The sequence below is a fragment of the Zophobas morio genome, unplaced genomic scaffold (genome assembly GCF_036711695.1).
Source record: "Zophobas morio isolate AGI-343-1 ecotype UQ-CSIRO unplaced genomic scaffold, CSIRO_AGI_Zmor_V1 ptg000006l, whole genome shotgun sequence".
NCBI classification, from domain to species: domain Eukaryota; kingdom Metazoa; phylum Arthropoda; class Insecta; order Coleoptera; family Tenebrionidae; genus Zophobas; species Zophobas morio.
In genome coordinates this window covers 2,401,662-2,429,021 of record NW_026972111.1, presented here as the reverse complement: position 1 = coordinate 2,429,021, position 27,360 = coordinate 2,401,662, and the positions used below count along the sequence as shown (strand labels likewise).

The 27,360-nt window shown below is 34.6% G+C and overlaps 1 protein-coding gene and 1 long non-coding RNA gene across 2 annotated transcripts; one reads left to right on the top strand and one right to left on the bottom strand.

Moving 5' to 3' along the window:
* The first annotated feature begins 3,579 nt into the window (after positions 1-3,579).
* LOC135123213 (putative nuclease HARBI1) lies at positions 3,580-8,394 on the top strand. The gene is made up of 2 exons (XM_064047707.1): positions 3,580-3,695; positions 7,917-8,394. Exons 1-2 carry the CDS (start codon positions 3,580-3,582, stop codon positions 8,392-8,394), a joined length of 594 nt encoding a protein of 197 aa, XP_063903777.1.
* A 15,557-nt stretch (positions 8,395-23,951) lies between these two features.
* On the bottom strand, positions 23,952-26,088 carry LOC135122973 (uncharacterized). Its single transcript, XR_010279509.1, has 2 exons — positions 25,987-26,088; positions 23,952-24,115 (listed from the first exon to the last, which is right to left on the bottom strand). It is a non-coding gene; the product is annotated as an uncharacterized LOC135122973 (long non-coding RNA).
* Positions 26,089-27,360: the final 1,272 nt, after the last annotated feature.

Genomic DNA, 27,360 nt, shown 5'->3' with positions numbered 1-27,360 from the left:
AGTTCGTCGCACATTTGTTTGGCTTCGTGGACTTATGTCAGCTTGTCGTCTTCTCGGCATTGTCATGAACTTCATAAAACGACACAGAATTATTTTCACAGTCAATCAAATCTGTAAATTTTGTCTTGAGAATTTAAAAATATTGAAAACTTCAAATTAAATCCTCGAATAACGGTAAAGTTTGAAGTTTTGTCGAAACCAACAAAGTGAACATAGGTAAATGGCAGATCAAAATTAATAAGACACTTTCGCAATGTGTAACTAAATTCACTTTAACTAAGACTTTTCTTAAAATAAACGACGTTCTTTTCTACGAAAAAACAAAGAACAATTTGAAATGCAATAATACTTTTTTCACAATCGCACGGAAGAAATAGTTTTGTATGACACGTCAGTTAGGCGAAAGGTCCGTCAGGAACGCCAACTATTCAAATTCATTCGAAGTGGCGATTCCCATGCAACATTTTTATTTTTTTTTATCTTTTAGCCGTCTTATTTTTTATAAATTTTCTTACATATAAACCTTGTCCTGACAATAAGGTACACGTAAAAAAAAAGAATCGTCCAATTCGGTGCAGTCGTTCTGAAGTTATGAGCGTACACACATTTCGGCGATTCATTTTTATTAATATAGATAAAGCATTATTATTTTAGAACAAATTTCAAAACCATAAAAAAGGTTATACTGACGCGACCTTAAAAGATAGACGTATGCTGTCGCGGACTTTTCTTTAGAACTTTTAGAGGGGAACAATTTCGTCATACATGATTTTTACGTAACTTTAACCGTTTAAGCAGCGTAAGCAACGGAAGCTGTCAAAGGAGGAATAATTTTCCCGTTTTTCCGTATTTTTCATTGCTACTTCGCTCCTCATGATCGTAGCGTGATGTTATATAGTCTATATGTAGATATGATACATGGACTGTCCAACACAAAAAGATTTTTTGAATTTGAACCAATAGTTTCTGAGATTAGCATGTTCAAATAAACAAAAGCTTCAGCTTTATTATATAAGTATAGATTAGCATACTCCTGTATTTGTGGTTTATGAATCCGCATTGAGTTTTTATCCTGGGCATTCAGATTGTCGCAAAAAAAACAAAACTATATAATAACGTTTTATACTATTATACATTCAGCAAAAGCTTATTTTAATTTGTCTTGAAATAATCCTGCTTTCTGTTTTTCTTAAAATTATTAACTTAACTAGTGTCTGCTGAACAATTATTGAGATAACGTAATAAAGTTTGTAGAGAGCATGCACAAATAAATTTTGAACGATGATCTGGAACCACTAGATTAACAAAGGTTCATTATATTCGTTCTAAAGCAAACAATATAATTTCATTTTACAATTTTTTAATTTTCGACGATAACCCGTACAAGTGAGATTAAAAATATGAAAACAAGCGTTATTATTTACGTCCGTGTTCCAACTATACCTCGCCTATACGACGCCACTGTTTTCTCCTATTTAGCCTAGCTAGCACTAAACTTCGCATTTATCTCACGTTGATATCTTTATTAATAAGCAGAATATTGCCAAGGCCTGACATCCCAGAGTGACGTACAGTCGTTTTATGCTACAAAATAAACTACTTAGTACGATAATTGTGATTTAAACGAAACGTAAATATCAAAATAGCGACTTTCCTTGTTCTAGACTTGATTATCTACGTTCAGTGTATTTGATTGAATCTCCTAATACAGAAACTTCTTGTTATCTCGTCTCTTAAGCCAATCACCTCCAGGTCAAGCAAACACATACGCCACCACCCACACTCTCGCACCCCACGTCGGCAAATCCTCCCAAAAAACCCCTTCAATAAGTTTAAATTAAATGAATCCTTTTAAAACTTCCATAAAGATCGCGATTTAACTAAGTTTTAGTTCGGAACGAATGTCGGCGGCTCAAATAACTTAATCAATGTATTTCCATTATATTTTCCCGTGCAAGAAACAATGCAATTATAAACATTAATTTCAGAAAATTCTCTCCCAACTCTCTTCTTATAACCCGTGCCGCCGCCCCTTTCCCCGCCGCCGAACCGACCTGGGAGTAATTTGTCGGAGTTCTACGATAAAACGCACGCAGAATTGTGATAGATTTAAGAATAAGAGACAGAGACAGATTATAAAACAAGCGAGATATTTAAATAAAAGAAAGAGTCGAGAGGAAAACCCGATTGGACGGAGGGATTTCCACCACGGCCGGAAACCTTTCAACCCGAAAATTCAGTCCGCGACAAAGCTAGAAAGGATTTTGTTGTAGAGGTAGAAAGACACGAGAAGGATGTGTATGTCTCTTGATAAATAAAAAATTGTGCAGAACTAGTGAACCGTTTACTTTGATATTATGTGTGTTGTTTTAAAAAAATTTTCTGGTCTTGGAAATTGAGTACGGCGTGTTGGCCTCACGGCTGTGGTGGAAATGACGCTCTGATTTAGTTCTACAAGAAAACTACGTTTTAATTCTGATTTCCATTGGGGTTTAGCTGAATTAAATACGGAATGAGAAAGGATTTCGGATTTTCAAATTCTTAATGCCTCCAGTATTAGACCGCGATCTCAAAGAACGATGTAAAATATTGCACGCAATTATTTTAGATTATGACTTCATGGGAGACGGGGATGTTCGCGGGCATTAGTCAGTAGTGGCTTTCGGTACGAGATTCGCTTAGAATTAAAAGAAATGGTAACGGAAGCACTTTGCAGCGGGGAACTATTAAAACGCTTTCTTAGGGGTGTGTTTTTAAGGGTTAGCTCAGTTTTGGGGGATTACCTTGGATTGTGGTGGTTCGTTTTTTTTTAATAGTGGTGCGAACTGAAAAATGATAAAAATTTCATTCTTATGACTAAAGAGCATAATAAACATTAGGTTAAATTAAAATGTTCATTATTAACTATTAGCAACCTTGTGTGAGAAATTAAGGAGTGTTATAATGTAACACTTAAGTAGGTATTACCATCCAGAAGCCGATTCATAACCTGATAAACAAAAGACTAAGTGAATTTCACGAAATCTCCTAGCAAGCGATTTATCTAAATAAATCTAATGTCTGTTAAATTGTGTTAGAACCAGTTAACGATTACAATCCTAACATGAACTGTGAATTTACAAACAATAAAACAACCCCACTTTCTCGAAAAGGTGAGAATACGCGCGTCTTGATTTAATAAAAATTTTAATAATAATAATAATATTTAAAACTTTCTATTCGATTGTGGCTGAATCAATAATTTTAGTCCCTTGTTTTGAGGTGACAAACTCATTCAAATAAAAGTAAATTTCTACGTGACATTCTTCCGATGTATAAACAAGCACTTGAAATTGCTTGTTTATACATCGGAAGAAAGATTAAAAAAATTTATTGAATTTTCTGTAAAAATTCCACCGTAATTACACCGTTTCCATTACCATCGTCCGCCCATTATTAAAATCATCCTGTAAACGAACCCAGAAATATCAGGACTCCGGTCACGTGTTCCAATCCCGCATGTATGTGTGCGTAAATTATTTTCGGCCTCCTCTGTACGGTTTGATTAATATATCTGGGTGATGGAAGCAATTACTCAAGATGGAGTGGCCGCTCTGTGATCAAAAGGACTCCACGCGTGATCACGTACAAACTACAAGACTCCCATACGCTTCTTCACTGTTTCGTTTTGTGGTGGCGGTGCGCCAGGTGTGCATGTATGAAATCGAGAAACGGGAAAATGTGCGCTGCACAAGATGGAGGTTTTATTTTTGATAAGCTCGGTAATAAGTTGCTGGGAGAGCTAATGTGGGATTAGATACGTATTGTTAGCGAAAATAGTCATTACGTGTGGATATAGATGAATAGTTGGCTTGAATGTGGATGGATGGCAATTTGCTGATGGTTGTTGTGCGGGATGGTGCAGCTAATGCGGTTAAAGAGAGGCGATTTTGCGTTAAAGCTGGATGAATAGGTGTTTAAAGGAAATTACTTGAAAAGCGACAGATTTGTTATTGTTGGATTGGTTCAGGAAAATGTTGTTTTTCTATTCCCATTCTGTAATAATTAATATACTTAATACAAGTTCATAGTTCTGAAAACATTTTCTAAAATAATGGGATTGTTATTAATTTCCAGGCATTAATTCTCCAATTTTTGCAAAATTTAAGGAAAAATTTGGCAAATATATCAACAAAGGATCAAATTGAAGCTCTAAAAGGGAAATAATTCAAAAAATGTTCCGAGTAAACAATCACAAAATCTTTGAAGCTTAAATTTGGATGTGAGACCAGTGGATATAACTTATTAATAGGCTTCGGATCTTAGGTTTTTTGCCTTTTTATATCTACTTCAGGCATTGCAGCGAAATTTATATATTTATCCGAATTTAAAAAATTCTGTTTATTTAACGCCCATTTATTACTACCTTAAATGCCTAATTTACCGTTAGATACCTAAAGTGTTAATTAAACGACCTAATTTTGTTAGTTATTATTGTTAGTGATAGTGAGTGTCTTTGCGTGTTAGTGAGTGTGCTGGGGCCGGTTTTGATTTTAATAATAATAATAATAATAATAATTTATTGTTGTCTGTAAGGGCTGCGTACAATTGCAGTCATTAGACTTGTCAAATTTAATAAATAATAATATAAAAAATACAAAAAACAGAGATGCACATATAAACGTACTAACATACATATAAACACCTACATAGTAAGGAATTCATTCTTTGAGTAGACAGCTTTTTCCGTTAACAAAACTTTCACGGATTTAATAAATTTTTTGTCATTATTGATTACTTTAATATTTTCTGGCAGATGATTGTACAGTCTCACCGCTACCTCTCGAGGACCTTGTTGTACTAATGTAAGATAATTTATGGCTCATTCTTGTTTGGTACTTATTTATATCACCATTAGTCATGAACATATGTAGATTTCGTTTTACATATCCAATGCATTCCAAAACATATATGCTGGGTATTGTTAATATTTTATGTTTTATAAAAAGCTGACGACATGAACCTCTTTGTGGTAGATTAAATATCAATCTAAGAATTTTTTTTGCATAATAAAAACTCTATTTACAAATACAGAGTTGCCCCAGCACATAATTCCGTACGAAAGGTAAGGGTTTATACATCCATGATAATATTTCGTAAGTGTTGACACATTTACGTTTTCTTTTAACTGCCTTATACAGAAGCACAGGCTAGTCAGTTTTTTAACTACTATATCGATATGAGGTTCTCAAGTTAAATGTTCATCCACAGTCATACCTAAAAAATTTACAACATTATTATGTTTTACTGAAGCTGTAGTGGATTTAATTAATACGCTAAAGTTTTTTTGCCTAGGATAAGCCGAAAACTGCAAATATGATGTTTTGTCTTTATTCAGAGATAAAAAGTTTTTAGAGCAATACGATTCCATACTTAAAACACATTTACTTCCATGAACACTTAAGGATGCTATATCATTAGATGTAACAATTGCGGATGAATCATCTGCAAATAGTCGTAATGAATAGTTCTTTTGGGAATGTATACAATCATTAATAAAGATTATGAAAAGGAGCGGGCCCAATATGCTGCCCTGAGGTACGCCGGTGCTAATGGCTGATAAATAGTGTCTCTGATTGTAAGTAACTTTTACCACCTGTTGTCGTCCTGTTAAATAATTTTTTTCTCATTGTAAAGCTACACCTCTGCTTCCGTATGCTTCTAGTTTATCACATATGAGGTTATGATTCAAAGTATCAAATGCACGGCTTAGGTCAAAATATATCCCTACTACTTTCTTTTTATCATCTAAAGAATCAAATATATCCATTAACTTTGACACAATAGCATCTTCTGTTCTTCCTCCTTTTTTAAAACCAAATTGTTTGTCACTTAGAATATTGTGTCTTTCTATGAAGGAATATAATCTACGATAAAAGGCCTTTTCAAAAATTTTTGAAAAAATTGACAACAATGCAACAGGTCTGTAATTATTCATTTTTGATGTATTACCTTTTTTATGTATAGGTACAATTATTGCTGTTTTGAGCTCATCTGGGAAAATTCCCGTACTAAATGAAGTTTTTTATTAAATTTGTTAACACAGCTATTGTGGTTTCAGGAGCATATTTTAATAAATAATACGGTATCCCATCTAGTCCTTTCGATTTTTTATTAGCCACAGATGAAATAATGTAATATACCTCTGGTATTACTACAGGATCTAAAAACATTGAGTTCTATTAAATGGAATATTTTGTAGTCTATTTGTGTTATCATTCCGGGTATTTTTAAAAGTTTTTGGTATATTCTGTATTGCATTAATAAAAAAGGAATTGAAACTATTTGCTACATTTAAATAACCTGTTATATTTTCATTTTCAGAGTTTTGTAATGTGTATGGTAAATTATTTATTTTGTTATTAGGACGATGCGAATTTATTATTTTCCAAGCATCCTTACCTATATTCATCGATGTTTTTAGAATATTGTCATAATAATCTTTTTTTGTTTCTTTGACTAGAATTTTATGTTGATTTTGAATGATCTTGTAGTGTTAGGGTAAATTTTTGTGATTTTATGCATATCTTGTAATCTTCGGCTACTGGTAATAATTTCATTATTAAGCCAAGGTTTTGGGTGGATGGTTTTTTTATATTGATTTCTTTTTCTTGGTTTGGGAACGCCAAATCAAAATAGCAGTCAAACAGTTGAACAAATTTTTGGAATTTTTTTGGTCCCGAATTGTTATAAACGTCACTCCATGATTCCGATGGTAACAGATTCTGAAATTTTTCTATTTTTTTTTTTTTGAGAAATTTCTTTTATAAATATGCATTTTTTATTGTCGTTTAATTTATTAATTAAACCATTGATTTGGAGCAACTGCCCGTAATGATCTGTGATATCGTTTTCGATGATATGAGTACTGGCTTTGTTGAAATTGTTCGATAGGAAGATGTTATCAATGGTTGTTTTTGACTTACCGCAAACTCTGGTCGGTTCAAAGACATATTGTTCTAGACCATATGGTGATACAGTATCAAGAACCAAATTTTTGTCCTTACTGTTTATCCGGAAATCAATGTTAAAGTTCCCACACAGGACTGTTTTCGTAGCCGGTTTATGAAGCCTTTTCAACAGGTCCTCAAGTTGCAGCATAGAAGCCCTACAATCTCCTCCAGACCTGTAAATACTTATTATAGTAATTGCACATTTGCTTAAATTTAGTTTGATGCAACAAACTTCAAACAATTTCTCACGTGCAAATTTTTTACGTTAATCTCCCCAAAGAATAAATCCTTACGTACTAAAATAATAACACCTCCCCCCCGTTGTCCAGAACGGGAGAAATAAGCTCCGACCTTATATCCGTCAAATCGAAGTTCGTTTACTTCTTCTGTTGACAGCCATGACTCAGTGAAGCACAACACTTCAGGAAAATCCAACTCGTACACATATATATTTAGTTCGTCAACTTTGTTGCGTAAACTCCTTACATTAAAGTTCAATATTCTCAAGCGCTGGCTCGAGTCGTCATTGGGCCGTATGATTAAAAGTGAGCATTTGCTCGTACTCGTTGTTTTTGGAGCATATCCTTCGCTATATATGAATAAAACAGTGAGCAAACGGTTTTGCTCATACTTTGGTGTTGGAGCTTGAGCAAGTGCTCTAAATTTGAAGTAGCTGCTTACACTTGAGCAAATGATATGAATAAAAGAGAGCGTTTACTTACACTATGGAGCACTTGCTCACAAATTGATGCGTCTGCTATAAAGGAGACGCAACTTCTGTTGGATGGAACAGTATTTCGGAAAATGGCAGACATGGTTGTTCTACGAAAAACTAAACATTATAAGGAGCGTAGGGAAACCAACATAGGTGACTATAAAACCTTGTCATTATAAGTATATTACGATTAATAGCACGTATTGCAGATTTTCTGCAGAAAATGTTACTTGGTTAGCAGATTACTTTTTAAATGATTGTACTGAAACCAGGGGAGGTGCTTTGTCGCCAAAAATGAAAATGAAAATTTTTTTGAGGTGTTTGGCCAATTCCGGTTTTCAGTCAGGAATAGCAGAAGAATTAGGCGTTCATCAGTCGACAGTATCAAAAGTAGTTACATTTGTCACAACAAGGGTCACAGCAAAAGTTTCATCATGGATCAAATTTCCTCACACTGAACAAAATATTTTGCAGGCTTTAGAAGACTGGCAAAATGTCAATCACTTTCCGGGGGTCATTGGGGTCATTGATTGTATCCATATTAGAATTGAAAAACCAGGTCGTCATGGGGATGAATATATCAATAGAAAAGGATGGCCCAGTATCAATGTACAAGCGACTTGCAACGCCCAAGACGTCACCTTTATTAGAAGACGTTTCTTAATTAAAACAAACAAAAAGAGTTGAATATGCATTGTTAAATATCGTTTATTTGGTATAATACACATATTATCACTGTCAGTTTATTCCAGTCGTTCCATTTTCTTCAAAATATACTCTCTTTGCATCCTTGCGGTTTTTAGTTGCTCCAACAACACAAGTCTTTGTAGTTCCGTTGTGGTTAAACTGTGTGTTTCCTCAGTCTCGTAGTTGTAAAGTTTTGACTTCTTGGGCTCGGGAGAACGTCTACTCTTTTCACAGTTCTTTTCCTCTCTGTGTTTGGGCTCACATTCTTGTGCCCTTTTCGCCATACCTGCTACAGCAGGTTCTACAAAAAGTGTTATTTTATAGAATTATAGAGTTTATTATGTAAAAGGGTATATTATGTGTATTAAACACAGATGCGATAGGTACCTACCCGGAATTTTGTTGATTGTTGGATTATCATCTCCTTCAAGTATCTTATACAAGATCTTCTCCCACTCATGCAAAGTAATGCGTTTGTTTCCGGTCTTCTATTTGTCGGTCTTCTTCTTGAGCCGCGATTTCATATTGTTAATTTTTTTCTTCAACTGTTGTTGGCTGATGCGAAACCCTAAGTGGACTTCATACAATTCCACCACCTCCAGTAAGGATTTTTCTTTTTTTGCTTTTTCGTTTGGTAACTGAGATTTTGATAGTAATTCAGGTCGTTTTTCGATTTCTCGGACTATAAATAATTGGGAATTTGCAGTTTTCCCAGCACCGGACCCCGGCGATTCACAGCCACTTGACGAACTCATCTGTACAATGCACTGATTATAACCGAATTAAATGAAAATCATGGATAGCGAATTGTGGTTTTTTAAATAATCTCTTCATGGTCGTCGTTCTTATAGGAAATAAGCTATCGATGGGTGTTTTTATGATGATAACGAATATGAGCGTTTGCTCCAGAGTAAGAAGCAAATGCTCTTAAGTAAAAGGTTTAGTTTATTCATACTGATTGAAGTATGTGCTCATACTCGTACTTTTTACTCTAAGCATGTGCTCATACTTCGTACTCATGCTCACGAGCAACTGCTTCTTTTTATTCATACGGCCCATTGTCTTCTCGATGGTTTGGGGTACGATCTTTTATCCTGTCTGGTTTATGATTTTTCTCGGATGAAAAAATCGGGATATCTGAGCTCCTTTTGACCATACGTCAGGGTTTCTACTTTTGTCAAGATTTGTAAAATCTATTGTCACTTTAAACCGGGCATGAGTAGTTGGAAAGTTGCTCTTTAGTAACTCGCATTTATTTTCCGGAAAATCTTTGCGTAAGAAGTTTTCCAGGTCTGCTTCAGTCGTTTCACTTGACAATCGACTAACATACACATACGCATTTCTTGGGACAGTTTTGATGTCGGTCGAGTTAGCATTTCCTACAATGGTTTCCCGTTTCTTCGATTTTTTGTGTTCTACCTTTTTCCAGTTGTTATTGAGGCTGGTGGCGTTCTGGTTGTCCTGTTCGTCTTTGTTTCCATTTTGCTTTACCATTGTTTCTTTGCTTGCCGGAGGTAAGGTTTTCTTATCGCCTGGCGGTTAATGTTATGTGTAGTAATTTTAACAACAAACTGAGAGATTTTTAATATAAATCTAAAAGATCTTAAGTATTTAGCTTTAAGTATCTTGACAAGAGAGTAATTATTAATTATCACTTATGTTTAGAATTATTATTATTATTATTATTATTACTTTATATTATCTTTTTCGTCTGTTTTCTACTTGTTAAGTAACTCCTAATTTAGACTTATGCGGGCTCAGGTATCCGGTATATTTATTTTTACTTATTTATTTACTTTTCTTTTTTTTGTATTAGTAATACTTTAGTTTGTATCAATTGCTCTGTAATAGGTTCTTATGAGCTGTTGGGCAATAATAGTATATTATTAACTAAGGTTGTGAAGACAGACATTCTAGACCGAGCGCAAATTAGAACCTGAGACGCGCAGCGTCGAGGGCTCTAAAGCGCGAGGTCTAGAATTGGCTTCACAAACGTGGTTAATATACTATTTTTTCCACTAGTAGCCCATTTGAGGTTTGCGAATTTTCAAAATGTTTTTTCTGAAGTGCATCAATAAAAATGTGTACTCACGTCATTTTAGTAAGCTTTGGAATTTTATTATTTTTTGACAATCCAGAAATGGTCCAGAACTTTTGTTTTAATTTCCTCCATATTTCCCGTTTTTAATAAATTTTTGTGTGAAAAATGTTGTAAAGTGAACCATCATGTACCCCTCCTCATTCCGTCGTACTTACGCGACCGCGACAAATTTGGCTGAAAAATGTATGGACCTTTTATCGTTAAAGCGACACGGGGAATGGAAATCCTCCAGCATAGCAGAAGGATACAACGACGGCTCGATCTTCAATAAAAAAAAATCGCCGAAATCGTCCAAAGCTCATCTACGGCAAATCAAGTCAAACCAAATCGGAACCATGATTCAGTTTCAGTCCCGTAAACTTCATTTTCACTCCCATCAACTTCATCAACTTTGTTTCACCAATTTATCCTCAATTTATAATCAATTCAGGGTTTGGAAATCATTCCAGGGCATAATTTAAAAGCAAATTTTCCAAAATGATCGTTTTCAGGTTATGTCTCAGTTTTTCTGACAGTTGTGGACAGTTGTCACATTAGGTGGCCAACTTCACGTTTACATTATTGACCAAGGTTCACAATTTTCCAAATTACAGACCTCTAGACAAGTCGACAATTAGCCATTGTAATGCTACTAGTGGAAAAACACATTATTATTAATATTTGGACGTTTCAAATAACTCAAGTTACGAAATCAACAAAATAACACCTTTTTTTTTTTGAGTTACATATATTAAAAGTAATAACAGAAAAGAAAACGATGTTCCTAAAGGAAAAGAAAATTTAGCTTTATTTTGGAATTTGAAGAAAAAAGAACTTTCTTTGAGAGAAAAAAAAGCTTTGTACAGTTTTTACACAAAAAATGTTTGTTGCTTTGGTCTCTAAGAAGAATTGTAATGAAAATTATGCAAAATTTGTGGCATTAAAAGAATATAAAACTGGTGCTTCACATTACGCTTCAGAGAACGCGTTCAAGATAGCCATTTTAGTAGAGCAAATATTTTGTAATTTGAGAGATTATTTAAAAAATAATAATTTTTGCACTGGTAAGGTTTTGGAACTCATGAAGAAAGAAATTAGGATGAAAAAAAAATAAAGAGTGACAGTTTCGTTGTTCAAAATTTCTTGAGTTAATTCAATAGTAGCCCCCATTTAAAATTTTCCTAGTAACGCCACTGACCTTTTGGCATTTGTTTTGGATCAGAAATTGTTGTCACTTGTCAGTGTTTGCTCTACTCTTATCATTATATTAAACATTTAGGTACACTAGATGAAACTATGTTTCATGTTCGTAAACAACTCTGCTTGTCAAAAATGTCAAAACACTGTCAAATGTCAATTATGGAGTTAATCATGCACATGCGTTTTTCGGTATCAAGGATGACTCGATTACAATAAATATTGATATTATCCGGTTATGACAGTATACCAGGAAAGACCTAACGGTCCTGTCAGTAGGTAAGTTTATTGTTCCGAAGCAACTTTATAATCCGAACAGTTTTTTTTCTGAAGATATGTGAAAAATGGCACGTTCAAAATGCGTAACGCTTCAATTTCAGTCAGTTTCTTTATTTTTCGCATTGTTGTCCGTCTCTCGCATCCATTTTTCCTGTCGGTCGAATTCTTCACGACCACGTCCCTCTACATTCAGTTACGTCTCTGCATTTGACACACGTGCTCGCCAGTAATGACGAGTGCTTAGATCACGTATGAGATACTCACCATCAGCGTCTCGAGAACGTTATTGTGCAGCAAAAGGATCAGAATAGTGGGATGCTGCGGAATGTGCACGCACGAAATTATACGCTCAATGGACGACGTATGAAGTTATCTCTGGTGCGATCGTAGGTATGGTATATGGACATCCATCGCCGCTCGCCGCCGCCGACAACCATAATCCATCTACCTACCTACCTCTCTATATTATTCCAGTTTTACTTGTTGCCGACGAATCTTAATTAAATTACATGCAGAACCGTCCTCGACGTAATTATTTCTTTATTATACGTCTTCGGACCGACGTGACGTTTTGCCCCCGACTAGATTGTGCGAACGAGGAGGTGGACGCACGCAAAAATGCGAAAAAGACAATGACGTGATTATGTCTCTTGATTAGAAAAAACTTTGCGCTTGTTTGTAATGAATGAGTCAGGCTGGGGTTTGAACTGCACTTTTTGAACGCTCCGAGATAAGCGTTAGTTATTAGTTAGTACTTTACGTTATTAATAATAACCAAAATTAATCTGTAACCGTTTTTTGCGGTTTTGCACCAGTGTTTGAAGAAAAAAAATTCAGATAGGTACTACGAACAAAAACCTCCAGTTTCCTAGCCACCGAAAGCAACATCTCAATCCCATCCCATCAATTAGCTCGTCGGTCATTATTTATAGTAAACTAGACGCAATAAATATCATATATCTCTAATTGTGCACTAAAAGCCATTAAATACGGTACAATTACAATCAAAGGCGGCCGGGTTCGCGTCCACGTCGTCCCTCCATCCCCCGCCACAAGAGCCAAAGTCGCTCGCCAACACACGTTGTGGGTGGTGATATTACATTACACTATTTCACAAAACTAGTTTTTTTAATTAGTCTATCTCCTCGGTCGAGCCGCTGAAATCTCGAAAATTATGACTAGCCTAGAGCTGAAAAAGCGTGGACTCGAACGAAACCGACTGAAAAAATCCGGCGTTAGTTTTTCAACGTCAAATAGACGACTAATTAAGATATTGCCCGGAATTAGTCAATACTACTACTGCCATCGCCATCACCAGAGCTTCGGCTTATTAAAATGAGATGCTAAAGACGAGATACGTTGGAATGAGTGAAAAATCCGGTGAAGTAAAGTTGGACAGTTCGTTGGTTTACGTCAATTGCACAAACTATAATACATGTGGGTGTTTTTTTAATAATAATTGGGTGGCCAGTTGACAACAATGTACAAATCAGCAAAAATCGAGATAGCAGTTAAAAGTTTGACGTATCAGAAATTGTCAAAGTATTCAAAATCCTGCTTTTAAAATGTTCGCAGTTAATTTTAGGTCCCTTGATGTTTTATTTTCGGATAAATTTAAAGCACTCTAGTGTTCTGTTGCTAGATGAACTTGAAGCAATCTTCTGAGCTTTTAGTGTTTTATTTTTTACGAATTTGAAAAAATCTTGAATGCAGCAGTGCTTTTTTTAAGTTGTTTTCGTTTATGCCCCCTTAAAAAACTGTGAGGTCATTTTAAAATGTTGCCGCATGTGTGATTTAAGAATTCGTGTTGAGTTTTTACCCGAGACATTCAGATTTTTTCGAAAATATTCAAAATTTTATTTTACAATTGAAGTTTGAAGTTGTAAAACCAAATGCTTGAAGTCTTGCAACCGTTTTAAGCTAATAGCAAGCACGATAAATCGTTAAGCAAAATTTGTTCGTTTATGGGCTCCCTAAAAAATCATAATTCTGCCGAATAAATGTTCTTTAAATTTTATATCTGTATCTGTGATTTATGAATCCGTGTTGAGTTGTTCCTTTTAGTATCCAAATTTTTGAGAAAAAATCAAAATTATATAACAATATCTTACAATTTAACTTTAAACTTGCAAAAATCGAACGATGTGAAAAAATATTTTGAGGTTATTACCGGAAGCATGGTAAACCATTCATCAAAATTTGTAAACTTAATTACAAATGACATACCCTCTAAGAAAGCCTTATCCCAGTAGGTACTGGGCACGCCCGCCCACCCACCCTCCTTTTCCTTAGAAGGTATGTCATTTACTTAAATTAGTCTCATCTTAGCAGGTACTAGCCCCGCCCACCCACCCTCTCTTTTTTTAGTGGTATGTCATCTGCCAAAATCAGTTTTATCTTAGCAGGTACTAGCCCCGCCCACCCACCCTCTCTTTTCTTGGTGGGTATCTCATTTTCCAAAATCACTCTTGTCCTAGCTAGTAGCTGCTAAGCTAAGACTGATTTTGGCTAATGACATCCCTCTAATCTTTTTTAAATGTTAAATTTTTCAGTTTTTAATTTTTCGTCTTTAGACTGTTTAGATTTCAATTTTCCAATTTTTCGTTTTTTAAATTTTAGATTTTCTGATTATTCGATTTCTCGTTTTTTTTTACTTTTCCGTTTTTCGATTTTTCAACTTTTCGATTTTAAGATTTTATTGTATTTCGATTTTCCGATTTTTAAATCTTTTAATATTTCAATCTTTCGAATTTTCGCTTTCCCGATTTTTCAAGTTCTCGATTCCTCAATATTTCAACATTTCTGTCTTGATAATGTTTCAATTTTTTTTAAGAAAATAGAAGGTGGGTGGGCGGGGCTAGTAGCTGTTGAGATAAAACTGTTTTTGGCAAATGAAGACACCCACTAAGAAGAGAGTGGGTGGGTGGGTGGGTGGGACTAGTACCTGCTACGATAAAACTGATTTTGGCAAATGACATACCTTCTAAGGAAAGGGAAGGTGGGAGGGGGGGGGGGGCTAATACCTGCTAGGATAAGACTTATTTAGCAAATGAGATCACTCTAAGAAAACAAAAGGCGGGTGGGCGGGGTTAGTACCTGCTAATCTAAGATCGATTTTGGCAAATGACATACCTTCTAAGAAAGTCTTATCCCAACAGGTAGTAGCCCCGCCCACCCACCACCCTCCCTTTCCTTAGAAGGTATGTCATTTGCTAAAATCGGTTTTATCTTAGCAGGTACTAGCCCCGCCCACCCACCCTCTCTTTTCTTATTGGGTATCTCATTTGCCAAAATCACTCTCATCCTAGCTAGTAGCTACTAAGCTAAGACTGATTTTGGCTAATGAGATCCCTCTAGATAATAGAGGGTGGGTGGGCGGCGAGGATAGTAGATGTTGAGATAAAACTGATTTTGGCAAATGAGATACCCACCAAGAAAAGAGAGGGTGGGTGGGTGGTGCTAGTACCTCCTAAGATAAAATTTATTTAATTTTTCGATTTTTCAATGTTTCGATTTCTCGATTTTTCGATTTCTCGATTTTTAATTATCCCATTTTTTCTTGATTTTTCGATTTTTGACTTATCACTTTTTGATTCTCCGATTTTTTAATTTTTGTATTTTTAATTTTCCGATTTTCCAATTTTTCGGTTTTTTAATTTTTCGATTGTTCAACTTTTTAATTTTTCGATTTCTAGGTTTTTCGATTTTTCAATTTTTTAAATTTTAGATTTATCGATTTCTTGACTTCTAGTTTTCAATTTTTCAATTTGTTGAATGTTAAATTTTTCCGACTTTTCAATTTTTCGATTTTTTAACTTTTCGAGGTTTCGATTCTTTGATTTTAATATTTCCCGAATTCTCGATTTTTATTTTTTCAGTACTCGAATTTTTCGATCTTTCATTTTCTCAGGTTTTTTTTTAGGTTTTGGATTTTTTTAATTTTCCATTTTGACTTTTGGGCTTCCCAATCTTTCAATTTTCCAGCTTTTCAGTTTTAGGATTTTTCAATTTTTCGATTTTTAAGTTTCTATTTATCATCTTTTTTAAATGTTAAATTTTTCAGTTTTTAATTTTTCGTCTTTAGACTGTTTAGATTTCTCGATTTTTCAATTTTCCAATTTTTCGGTTTTTTAAATTTTAGATTTTCTGATTATTCGAGATCTGTTTTTTTTTTTATTTTTCTGTTTTTAGATTTTTCAACTTTTCGATTTTAAGATTTTTTTGTATTTTGCTTTCTCGATTTTTCAAGTTCTCGATTCCTCAATATTTCAACATTTCTGTTTTGATAATGTTTCAATTTTTTTTAAGAAAATGGAGGGCGGGTGGGCGGGGCTAGTACCTGCTACGATAAAACTGATTTTGGCAAATGACATACCTTCTAAGGAAAGGGAGGGTGGGTGGGCGGGGCTAACACCTGCTAGGATAAGACTGATTTTGCAAATGAGATCTCTCTAAGAAAATAGAAGACAGGTGGGCGGGGTTAGTACCTGCTAATCTAAGATCGATGTTGGCAAATGACATACCCTCTAAGAAAGTCTTATTCCGTAGAAGGTATGCCATTTCCCAAAATCAGTTCTATCTTAGCAGGTGCTAGTACTAATGGTGGGAGCCCATGGAAATTTTTTTTGTAAATTATTTAAAACAATTTTGAAAGACTTTGGTGTTCTGTTTTTGGAAAATTCTGACCTGGCCTGTTTTTGAGTTAATTTCAGCACCCCGTGATATTTTTTGAAAAATTTAAAACAATTTTGAGGTTCTAGGTATTCCTGATTGGAAAGAATTAGAAAGTGCTTTGGAGCCTCTAGTGTCTTTTCTTTTAATAATTTAATTAAATTTCTTAGAGGATACGTCATTTGACAAAATCGGTCTTATTTTAGCAAGTACTAACTTCACCTCTTTTTCCTTAGAGGGATCTAATTAGCCAAAGTCAGTCTTATCTTAGTAGCTACTAGTCCTCTAAGAAAATAAAGGGCGGGTGGGCGGCGCTAGTGCTTGCAAAGATAAGGCGGATATTGCCAAAGAACATATCCCCTAAGAAAATAAAGAGCGAGTGGGCGGGGCTAGTACTCGCTAAGATAAAACTGATATTTCTAAATGGCATACACTCGAAGAAAATAAAGGGTGGGTGGGCGGGGTCAACACTTGCCAAGATAAGACTGATTTCGCCAAATGATATATCCCCTATCCTTCATTTTCTTAGAGAGCAGGTCATTTGGTAATATCAATATTATCTTAGTACGTACTAGTACCGCCCACCGACCCTCTCTTTTCTTAGTGGGTATGTCATTTGCCAAAAAAAATATTTCAAGAAAAATTATAGGAGGTCGAAATCTATAAGAAAATGCCTTTAGTTAAATTTCCAAAATTGTGGGCAATTGACCGAAATTTTCACTTGAGAGTAATTGTTAAGATAAAACTAATTTTGGCAAATGGCATACCTTCGAAAAAAAGAGAGGGTGGGTGGGCGGGGCTAGTATCTGCTAAAACAAGACTGATTTTGGCAAATGAGATACCTCCGAAGAAAAGACCGGGTGGGTGGGTGGGGCTAGTAATTGAAAAGATAAAACTGATTTTGGCAAATGACATACCCTCTAAAAAAATTTAATGAAATTATTATGAGAAAAGACAGTAAAGGCTCCAAAGCACTGTCAAATTCTTTTCAAACAGGAATACCTAGAACCTCAATATTACTTCAAATTTAAAAAAAAGCGGGATCCTAAAATTAACTCAAACTTATCTTAGCAGATACCAGCCCCACCCACCCACCCTCTCTTTTCTTAGAAGGTATATCATTTACCAAAATCAGTTTTATCTTAGCAGATACTAGCCCCGCCCACCCACCCTGTCTTTCCTTATAGGGCTCATTGCTAAAACCAGTTTTATCTTAGCAAGTACTGATGACTAACTTTTACAAAGTGATCAAAATTTGGAAACATTACGAGCTTACTTATATGCGCAAGGCAGGAATTTTGAATATTTTCTCTAGCGTTTGGTTGGTTATGCTTTAATGGATTTTTGTTTTGTTGGTTTTGTTTTTGTTTATAGTTTATAATCTCTTATTAAATGTTTTTTTTTGGTTTATTTACTAATAAAAAATAACAGCTTTTTTTATTAATAATAATTAACGATTAATGACTACTGGTTGTTATGGTTATTGTACTGAAGATTTATTTTTCAGACATCCGGTATAGGTACTCATCCCAATTGATAAACTACAAGTATTCTGAAATCCGTGGTGTAACAATAATTAGAGAATAATTGATGTTAAAAATTTAGTTTTTTTTGCAACTCACGACGAAGCAGGGGCGTATTGACAAAATTTCAAGATACCAACGAACAAGATTGTGGCAAAACTAGAGAAAATAGATAATAGAGCACAAATTATGCGAGAAAACACAAAATATAAAGGAAGAAAACGCAAGATTTTAAGAAAAACTAAACCTACAAGCGAGAGAAAGAGAACATGATGCAAAGATGGCGTAATAATAATAACATAGCTGTCATCGATCATAAATTTGAATTTCAGAGCGGACATACTTAAAAAAAAAAAAGAAAATTCAATGGCAACTTGATAAAATTTTTAAATGAATGCCCGTTATTTTTTCTTAAAGTCGGATTTTTCACATAAATAGCCCCTATACCGTGTGTTCATTAGTAATTATATCAAAGAATGCTGTGTGATGTTGAACACATGTTGGTTTCATACTGTCATAAATCAATTCACAAACGAAAGTTAGATCTTGCTTGTTGAAAACTAGAAAAACTAGTGAAAACAATTAGTCGAAACAATGAAAGATATTCAGCATTTTCGAGTTGAGTTTTTTTCTTTACACAATTTTGTAGCCCTCAGTAAAGTAACGTAAAATTTACAGAAGTTCTCAAAGTGTTCAAACTTATGATGATTTTTCTGGTGTTTAGAGACATTCCACCAGACAAATGACTACTCTCTCACGTTTTCTCGATTTGTTATGACCCTTGGAGTACGAAAAATAGGTCTCCCGTTTCCGTCTGTCTGTCTGATTGTCTGGCGGTCTGTTGGCCGTCTATGCCTATCTAATCGTCCTACTAACAATGTGATGACGTCACTTCAAAATTGTACACAATAGATTTGCTTTAAATTTTATAAAATAGCATACTCTTACATGTAGTTTATGAATCCGTGTTGATTTTTTGCCCGAAACATCCAGATTTAAAAAAAAATCAAAAATGTATGATAACATTTTGCAATTTAATTTTGAAACTGCAAAACCGAATGCTCTAAAATTACAAAATGCAAACGTTTTAAGGTTATCATAAGCATGGTAAATCGTGAATCAAAATTTATCCGTTTACCGCCCCCAAAAAAATGGATGACGTCTCTCAAGAACGGCTCAAAACATTTTGCTGAAAAGTTTATAAATTTGGACAATTTTTTTTAAATTAAAACTGAAAATGCTCGCTTTCTAAATATCCTTTCTTTAAAGTTTAGTTTCAGAAATACTTAAAACGTTTTAGCGAAATTGTTTGGAATCATTTATAATCATAATTTTGTAGATTTTTGGAAACTCATTCTTAGAATACGAGGGCAGTGAGCACATTCAAGCCTTCTCATCATTAGTAACGACAATTGATAATAATAATAAATAGATTTTTTCTTATAATTTAGCTTCTCTGTCAATTTCTTGTTGCGAAACGATGACTACGTATATTAAGAAAAAATGGACCAAATATAAGCCCCGCCCACCCACCCCTTCTCAAATGTGATAAATATTTTATTCATCGTGAGCTGAAGGGTGGAGTTTAGTTACAAAATCCTCATTTCTCTACAAGAAATAACCATCCATCTGAAATATGTTTTCAAAAGGGTAGAATTTTTTGAAGAATATTGATGTTACAATTAAACTCCGCCTTTAAAAACTCATCACAATTGAAATCCGGGCGGGTGGGTGGGGCTTACTTTTTTCTTTGTTTTTTTAATATATAGAGTTTTTTTTTTCAACAAAATAGTTAAAGATATTGTCATTTTCTTGTTGGGAAAAGAAGACTTCGTATATTCAGAAAAAATGGACAAAATATAAACCCCGCCCACCCACCCCTTCTCGATTGTGATGAATGCTTTATTCATCGTGAGCTGAAGGGCGGAGTTTAGTTGCAATCCTCATTTCTCTACAAGAAATAACCATCTGAAATATGTTTTTAAAAGGGTAGAATTTTTTAGAGAAATATTCATGTTACAATTAAGCTCCGCCTTTAAAAACTCAGCACAATTGAAATCCGGGCGGGTGGGTGGGGCTTACTTTTTTTTGTTTTTTTTAATATACATATAGTTTTTTTTTCAACAACAGGATAGTTAAAGATATTGTCAATTTCTTGTTGCGAAACGATGACTACGTATATTAAGAAAAAATTGACCAAATATAAGCCTCGCCCACCCACCCCTTCTCTATTGTGATTAATATTTTATTCATCGTGGGTGGAGTTTAGTCGCAAAATCCTCATTTTTCTACAAGAAATAACCATCTGAAATATGTTTTTAAAAGGGTAGAATTTTTTGAAGAATATTGATGTTACAATTAAACTCCGCCTTTAAAAACTCATCACAATTGAAATCCGGGCGGGTGGGTGGGGCTCGCTTTTTTTTGTTTCTTAATATATAGCGTTTTTTTTTTTCAACAACATTATAGTTAAAGATATTGTCAATTTCTTGTTGCGAAACGATAACTACGTATATTAAGAAAAAATGGACCAAATATAAGCCCCGCCCACCCACCCCTTCTTAATTGTGATGAATATTTTATTCATCGTGAGCTGAAGGGCGGAGTTTAGTTGCAACAGGGACAACAGTGAATTATTTTTAATAACATCTACACATGCTCGCTGCCCTGGCATTTTAAGTGATTTCTTTTTGCATTTTAGTCCCATGAAAAATAAACATAAATAACATACTACTGAAATGATATTAAATCCGACTTAAAGAAATGAATACGGCTCCTAATGCAATGGAAGAAGCGTCAGTTTTTAAAATACAAGTGTTACTTTCTGTAAAATTTGGATACTGTAAAATTGGTGGTTTTACTAAAGAATTTTTCAATGTTTCAAAAGAGTTTCGACATTCCACGTTTCTACGATAATGCTTCAAACATATTTCACTCCGTAATTTCTTGTACAGAAATGTGAACTTTGCGGTTAAGCTCCACCCCTCGGTCCCACGACGAATAAAAAAATTCATCACAATTGAGATGGGGTGGGTGGGTGGGGCATATCAATTTCAAAAATAAAATAGGTACTGAAAATATCAAATGGTGAATTCGAGGTCAGAACTATGTTTTAAGTATTATAATGTTGAAAGTAAACGCTATACATTATTTTTTATTGGTCGTTATTTCGAAGGACTTAGTTTAATTACAAAATTTAGAAAAATTTTCCATTTTTAAGATGTTTTGTGTTGCTTGCTGCGAAAAGATGACTATACGTATATTAAGGAAAAATTTGGTCGAAAGTTGTTTCGACAGAACTTTCCTTGCACCTAAAGTACAATAAAACATATTCGAGTTTCAGTGTTTCTAAACGATGTTGTAAAAATCAGCAACGATAAAATGGAAGTCTGGAAATTTTTGTTGGAATTCTTGTAAAATAGCACCACTCGCCTTTAATTTACATATTTGGTAGTAATAAATTATGATATCTCTCTTGAAAAACCTAAAGTTGAATAAATTAGTGTTACGTTAAAGCCAGTATTGCTGAAAATTCATCAAGCCTTAAACCGCCGTTCTGGTCGAATTGATAGTAATTAATTAAAATAATTTTTTTGGCTAATTTAGTGGCCACTGTGAAGCTGTCAATCAAAACAAGGCTGTTTGTTGTTTTCTTAAAGCGGAATTTTATGTTGTTCCGGGTGGCAAAACATCTGTCAAGAATTTGCAGGAACTGAGGTTAAAAATACACAATCAATTAACCACATAAACAATAATGTATATATGTTGAAGATCTTCTACCAATTTTCTTTGTAACTTCACACTTCACTAATGTTGATCGCTATATCCGGATAAATTTTCCAAAACAGGTACTGATACTATAGAAATCCAGCGATCGAAATAAAACACTGGACAATTTTGTACCAACTATAATTCCAGAAATTTGAAAACAACGTGCTTGTAGCTTCGTTCTAAAAGCTCATTAACACACGAATCATCGTCAGCTCGCCTCGCAACAACCTCTCCTCGTTGACAATAAACCGGAAAATTTCGTATCCTCCGGCTCGTTTGATTTACGACTTCGTACCTTTTTATTTGGTCCATGTGTCGACACGTTGTGATTTACACAAACTATTAATCAATCCCGAACCGTACACTTATATGAGCCAATACAGTTTTACGGCTCTGTATATGGTTCTCATCCGTCCATAACAACGTTTTGATCGTGAAATGCTGCGAACCTAATAGAAAGCAAATCGATCATCTCTCGACTTTTTACAAGAAAAAACCCGATACACATGACTGTGGTTTCTTCATCCAGATCTATTAATAATTGCGGATTTTAAAACAATGGACTTTCTTTTCCCATGGCATGGGTTGTAAGCCGTGTTTTTTATTTGTTGGTGTGTTGTCGTTGTTTGTTGGTTATAATGACCACGACCGGAGCTCGAATCCGGGATTGTCGGTTGGTAGCCCGCGGGTCACTGGGTGCAGTGCCGTGGATGTGCACTTTATGGACAATGACGGGTGGGTGCGCCATTGAAATAACAAACAGTAGAGAGGAGGTCTGGGCCTTGGAGGATTTCGAGCTAAATTGATACGCACCGAACGAAAATATTCAATACTAGTCAGTATTAAATTTATGTATTTAGGTACGTAAGTCCAGTTAGTGCCGCTTGTTGCCAAAAATGTTTTACAAATATACATATTTATCAGTTTTTAGAACCCATAAAACGTTATCAGGTAAATAAAGGTCGCTATTTGTTGTCCTTGCTTAATATTTTGTGAAGAGCGAGCTTTGGCGATACAATGTTTCTGTTAAAATCCAAACTGGAAATAATTGTCTTAGTAACATTTGTTTTGTTTATTGTGTGGCTGCAAGAGTCGTCACAGATGAGTTGCCTTTGTTACGAAATATATAAACCTGTGTGTGGTTCAGATGGAAAAACATACCAAAATCAGTGTGCGTTTGATTGTCACAAAAACATAACTCACGACGAGAACTTTAAAGTGGCGCATACAGGGGCATGTTAATGTGAATTTGTATGACACATTTTTGAATAAAATCTGATGTAGAATGTCATTTTAGTTTTTTTTTATTGTAGGTAAGTTGTGCTGTGATTAATAGATCGCATAAGTCATACTCATGATTATAATCAAACACCTATTTGAATCTATTTCGATTAACAGGGTGTTATTGAAATGCACTTAATGATAATAATGATAATAATGATAATAATGTTTATTAGTACATCTAACAAAAGTCGTTGTACAAGTCACAAATTCAATACAAGGCACATTACATACATATGGATTTCTATAACTTTAAAATCAAGTCAAAACATTGGATGGGGGCACAATTACTGAGGTAACACTGAGGAATTCATAATGATTGTAAAATGCATTTTTGATGAGATAATCTGATATTTGTCTCTTAAATTGCTTTATACCAAGATTTTGAGTACTTTCTGATAATTTATTGTAAAATTTGACAGAGTAATAATTGAATGACTGGTTTCTTTTTAACCTCACAAAATTTGGAAGAAGTGCAGCGTTGTGACGTGTATTATACGAGTGAATATCTTTGTGTCTCATATGATTATTGATGTTAAGTTTAAGATGTAGCAGTGAATTTAATATATATATTGACGGTAGGGTTAATATTCTTAAGGATGTAAAATATGAGCGGCAATCATCCCTATAACCTATGCCAGCAAGAATTCTTATTGCTCTTCTTTGGAGCCTAAATATGCGATCACAGATGCTGGCATGACCCCATGTTAGGATACAGTATCTTAGATGCGATTCACATAAGGCAAAATATGCTGTTCTGAGCACTTGATATGATACTTTATTTTTAAGACTCCTTAACACAAATAAGTTTTTGCTAATTCTATTGGCCAGCTCGTCGCCGTGAACTTTCCAGGTTAGTTTTGCATCCAAATGTATCCCAAGGAATTGTGCTGAAGTGGTGAAATCGGGTGGAACATCGCTATTTTTTAAAGAAAATAACATAGTGGTAGTTTTATTTGCTTTCAAGCTGAGGTCGTTTTCTCTGAACCAATCTTCAGCCTTCGATTGCGTCTCCTCTCTTTTGACGCAGATAGTCTCCGTCGATGTTGCTTGGTTTATTAGGGTTGTATCGTCTGCATACAAGATAATTTTTGAGTCTATACTAGAAGATAGGTCGTTAATAAAAATAATGAATAAGAGGGGCCCCAGGATGGACCCTTGTGGCACACCTTTTCTGACAGGAAGACAATCGAATAATTGTTCCTTATATTTGACAACCTGGTGTCTATCTTCCAGATATGATCTAATAAGTTGAATGCTAGACGGTACCAAGTTATAGGCTGTCAGTTTTTTGAGGAGAAGTTTATGCGAGACGCAGTCGAAGGCTTTGGACAGGTCCAGAAAAGACGCAACTGCAATTTTACGATCTTCAAAGCACTGAGATATAAAATTAACTAACTCCTGAACAGCATTACCAGTGGAACGATTTCTCCTAAAACCATATTGTGAGTCAGAAAGTAAAGCATGTGATTCAAGATAAGTACAAAGTTGTTCAAATAGAATTTTCTCTAATATTTTGCCAAATATGGGAAGTAATGAGATAGGTCGATAATTAGATGGATTATTAGTATCACCCTTTTTGTATACTGGTACAGTGACCGCTGTTTTAAGACATTTGGGAAAGACGTAATATTTTATGCAAAAGTTAATAAGTTTTGCAAGTGGAGGTATCAGCAAGTCCTTTATACTTTTGACAATTTTCACATTAAGATTAAAGATATCAGAAGAATTACTATTTTTCAGGTTATCAATAGTTTCTCTCACTTTTATGTGTGACACTTTTTTAAAACTTAAACTAGGGCTATTAATCAAGGAGTGAGTAGACTTACTTGCTATACCACAGAGTTCAATATCACAGTCATTATTGCTTTGCGTTCCCAATTTTGAAATTTCATTTATAAAATAGTTGTTAAAATCGTCAGAGGTCATATCACAGCTTAATTTTTGACTATTAACACTTTTATTGCGAGTTTCGTTGATAATTTTCCACATAGCCTTGACTTTATTACTTGCAGTAGAGATGAATTTTTCATTACAAAGCATTTTCTTTTATTTATTTTGTCACGATATACTTTCCTAAACGAGTTTTTTGCTGACTTGGTTTGTTCACTCCCAATTAGATTATTTATTTCACATAAATGTTGTAATGTTTCCCGCATTTGAATTAATTCACTATCAAACCACTTTACAGTTTTGTTGTCAGGTTGACGCTTGACTACTTTTAGAGGGAAGGCTTGACCTACATGACCTTCTATTAGATTTACAAATTTTGTGAACAAGTCTCGTCAACTGAATTATTACTGCATAGCTTAATGAAGTCCCAGTTGATATTGGACACCGACTCGTAAAATTTGAATTTACCAAGAGCAGTAATTGCCCTATGTTTAATAAGCTGTGTTTTTTGTTTGTTTTTAGTAGACGAAATTAACACTTTAATTTTGATGCCTCTATGATCTGATAGGTGTAAATTCCATGGACTAATTTGAAAAAGTGCTTGATCTAGATTTGTAAAAACGTTATCCAGACAGTTGTTATTTCTAGTTGGAAATTCGACTAAGTGAAAAAGCCCATAAGTTCTCATAAAATCTAATAAGCAGTCTTTTAAGAGGTCTTCTTTGTCAAATTTTACATTAAAGTCACCAGTCAATATTATGTTGTTCTTTAGTGTGTTAATTATACCAAAAACTTTTTCTAAAGTACTCAAAAATTTGTTCAGATCTCCAGAGGGTGATCTATAGACATTTATCACATAAATTTCTAGGTTATTCATATAAATTCCAGATATCTCACCATGTTTCTCAATTGAGAGTTGTTCGAGATTTTGGAGACGAGTGCAAGAAACCTCAGCGTTCCTCATAATCATTGTGCCCCCATGTTTCGTTGAGTTTCTGGAAAAATAAGACTCAGTTACTTACAAAAGAATTGGGGGTATTGGTTGCACTTTTGTATTTTTCAGTTCTTCCAACGTTATCAGCAGAGTTAGGCATAGCCGAAGTGATGGGGAATCAATCAGACAAATATTAAATACGACAGAGCGTCGTCAGGCGATAAATTTGGCTGGCCGACTGTGCACTCTCATCCTCAGTGGCGTTTGCTGCAGTTCAGGGTTTATTTGATCAAGATCATTACGAAAATTGTTACGTTGAACAGTCATTTGTACTTTTTGAAGCAATTTTAACATCAAGGAGAAATCGTATAACTCAGGAAAACCTAGAAAAAGTAGTAATTCTTCTTGTCTGTTGAGATTCTTCTTCTCGGAGAGAACTTGGCTATTTGATTGTTCGTTGTCTCCTCATCTGAAAAAGTTCTTGCGGCTAGTTCGCAACGATTTTGTAGACCCAATGGGCTCGTCGTAGGTTTTTTGACATGCTTTGACTTTTCCTTATTGGATATCCTTGTTTAACGTTTCTTTCAGCACTTTGTATTTTTCTTTTTCTTGATCTTTTTCAGCTTGGGGCACATCTTTTTTTTGTTGGTCTTCATCAATTTTTGTCTTGGTTTGGGACACCAGGAAACAGGGTAAAGGTGTACATCTTCTCTAGATCCAATGAGTTCTTAATGGATTTTATCTATTTGTATTTGGCAGTTATGATATTCTGGGCTTGTTTGGTATTACAGGAATGAACATCTGAGTTTTTTACCGTCGTTTTCTTTTTCTTATGGATTTCGTCTAGCATACTCATGATATAAAGACATGGAAATATCAAGATGCCATATTTTAGAAACAAAGACTCGCAGTGATCACGTAAGTTGCCATTTGCAAGGATTCTGACCGCTCGTTGGACTCGGAATATTTTAATCACATAACTACAACTTCCCCAAATCAGTATACCATACGTAAGACGAGACTGGAATAAGGCATAATAGGTTGAAAGGAGATTACGAAAACTCAGTAAAGGTAGTAATTTCCGTAGGAAAAAATTGTACTAGCTAGTTTAGAACAAACTTGGTTGATGTGTGCTTGCCAGTTTAAACGATCGTCTATCGTTATTCCTAAAAGTCTGATACTTTCCCCATATAGCAAAGTGGGATTTGTCGATAGGAATAATTCCTGTCTCTTATGCTTGTTGACACAGTCCATTTGTATTGAACCAAGTTTCTGTGGTCCATTTCCTTTCGCTCATGAATTCTTTAAGTCTGTCTGGATCCTTGTCAGAGGTTATT

What these genes read in the sequence shown, in the direction of transcription:
- LOC135123213 (XM_064047707.1), top strand. Translation starts at nt 3,580, where the DNA reads ATGGAGTGGCCGCTCTGTGATCAAAAGGACTCCACGCGTGATCACGTA. An exon ending in GCGGTGCGCCAGGTGTGCAT is followed by an intron (nt 3,696 to 7,916) that starts GTATGAAATCGA and finishes CACGTATTGCAG; the next exon opens with ATTTTCTGCAGAAAATGTTA.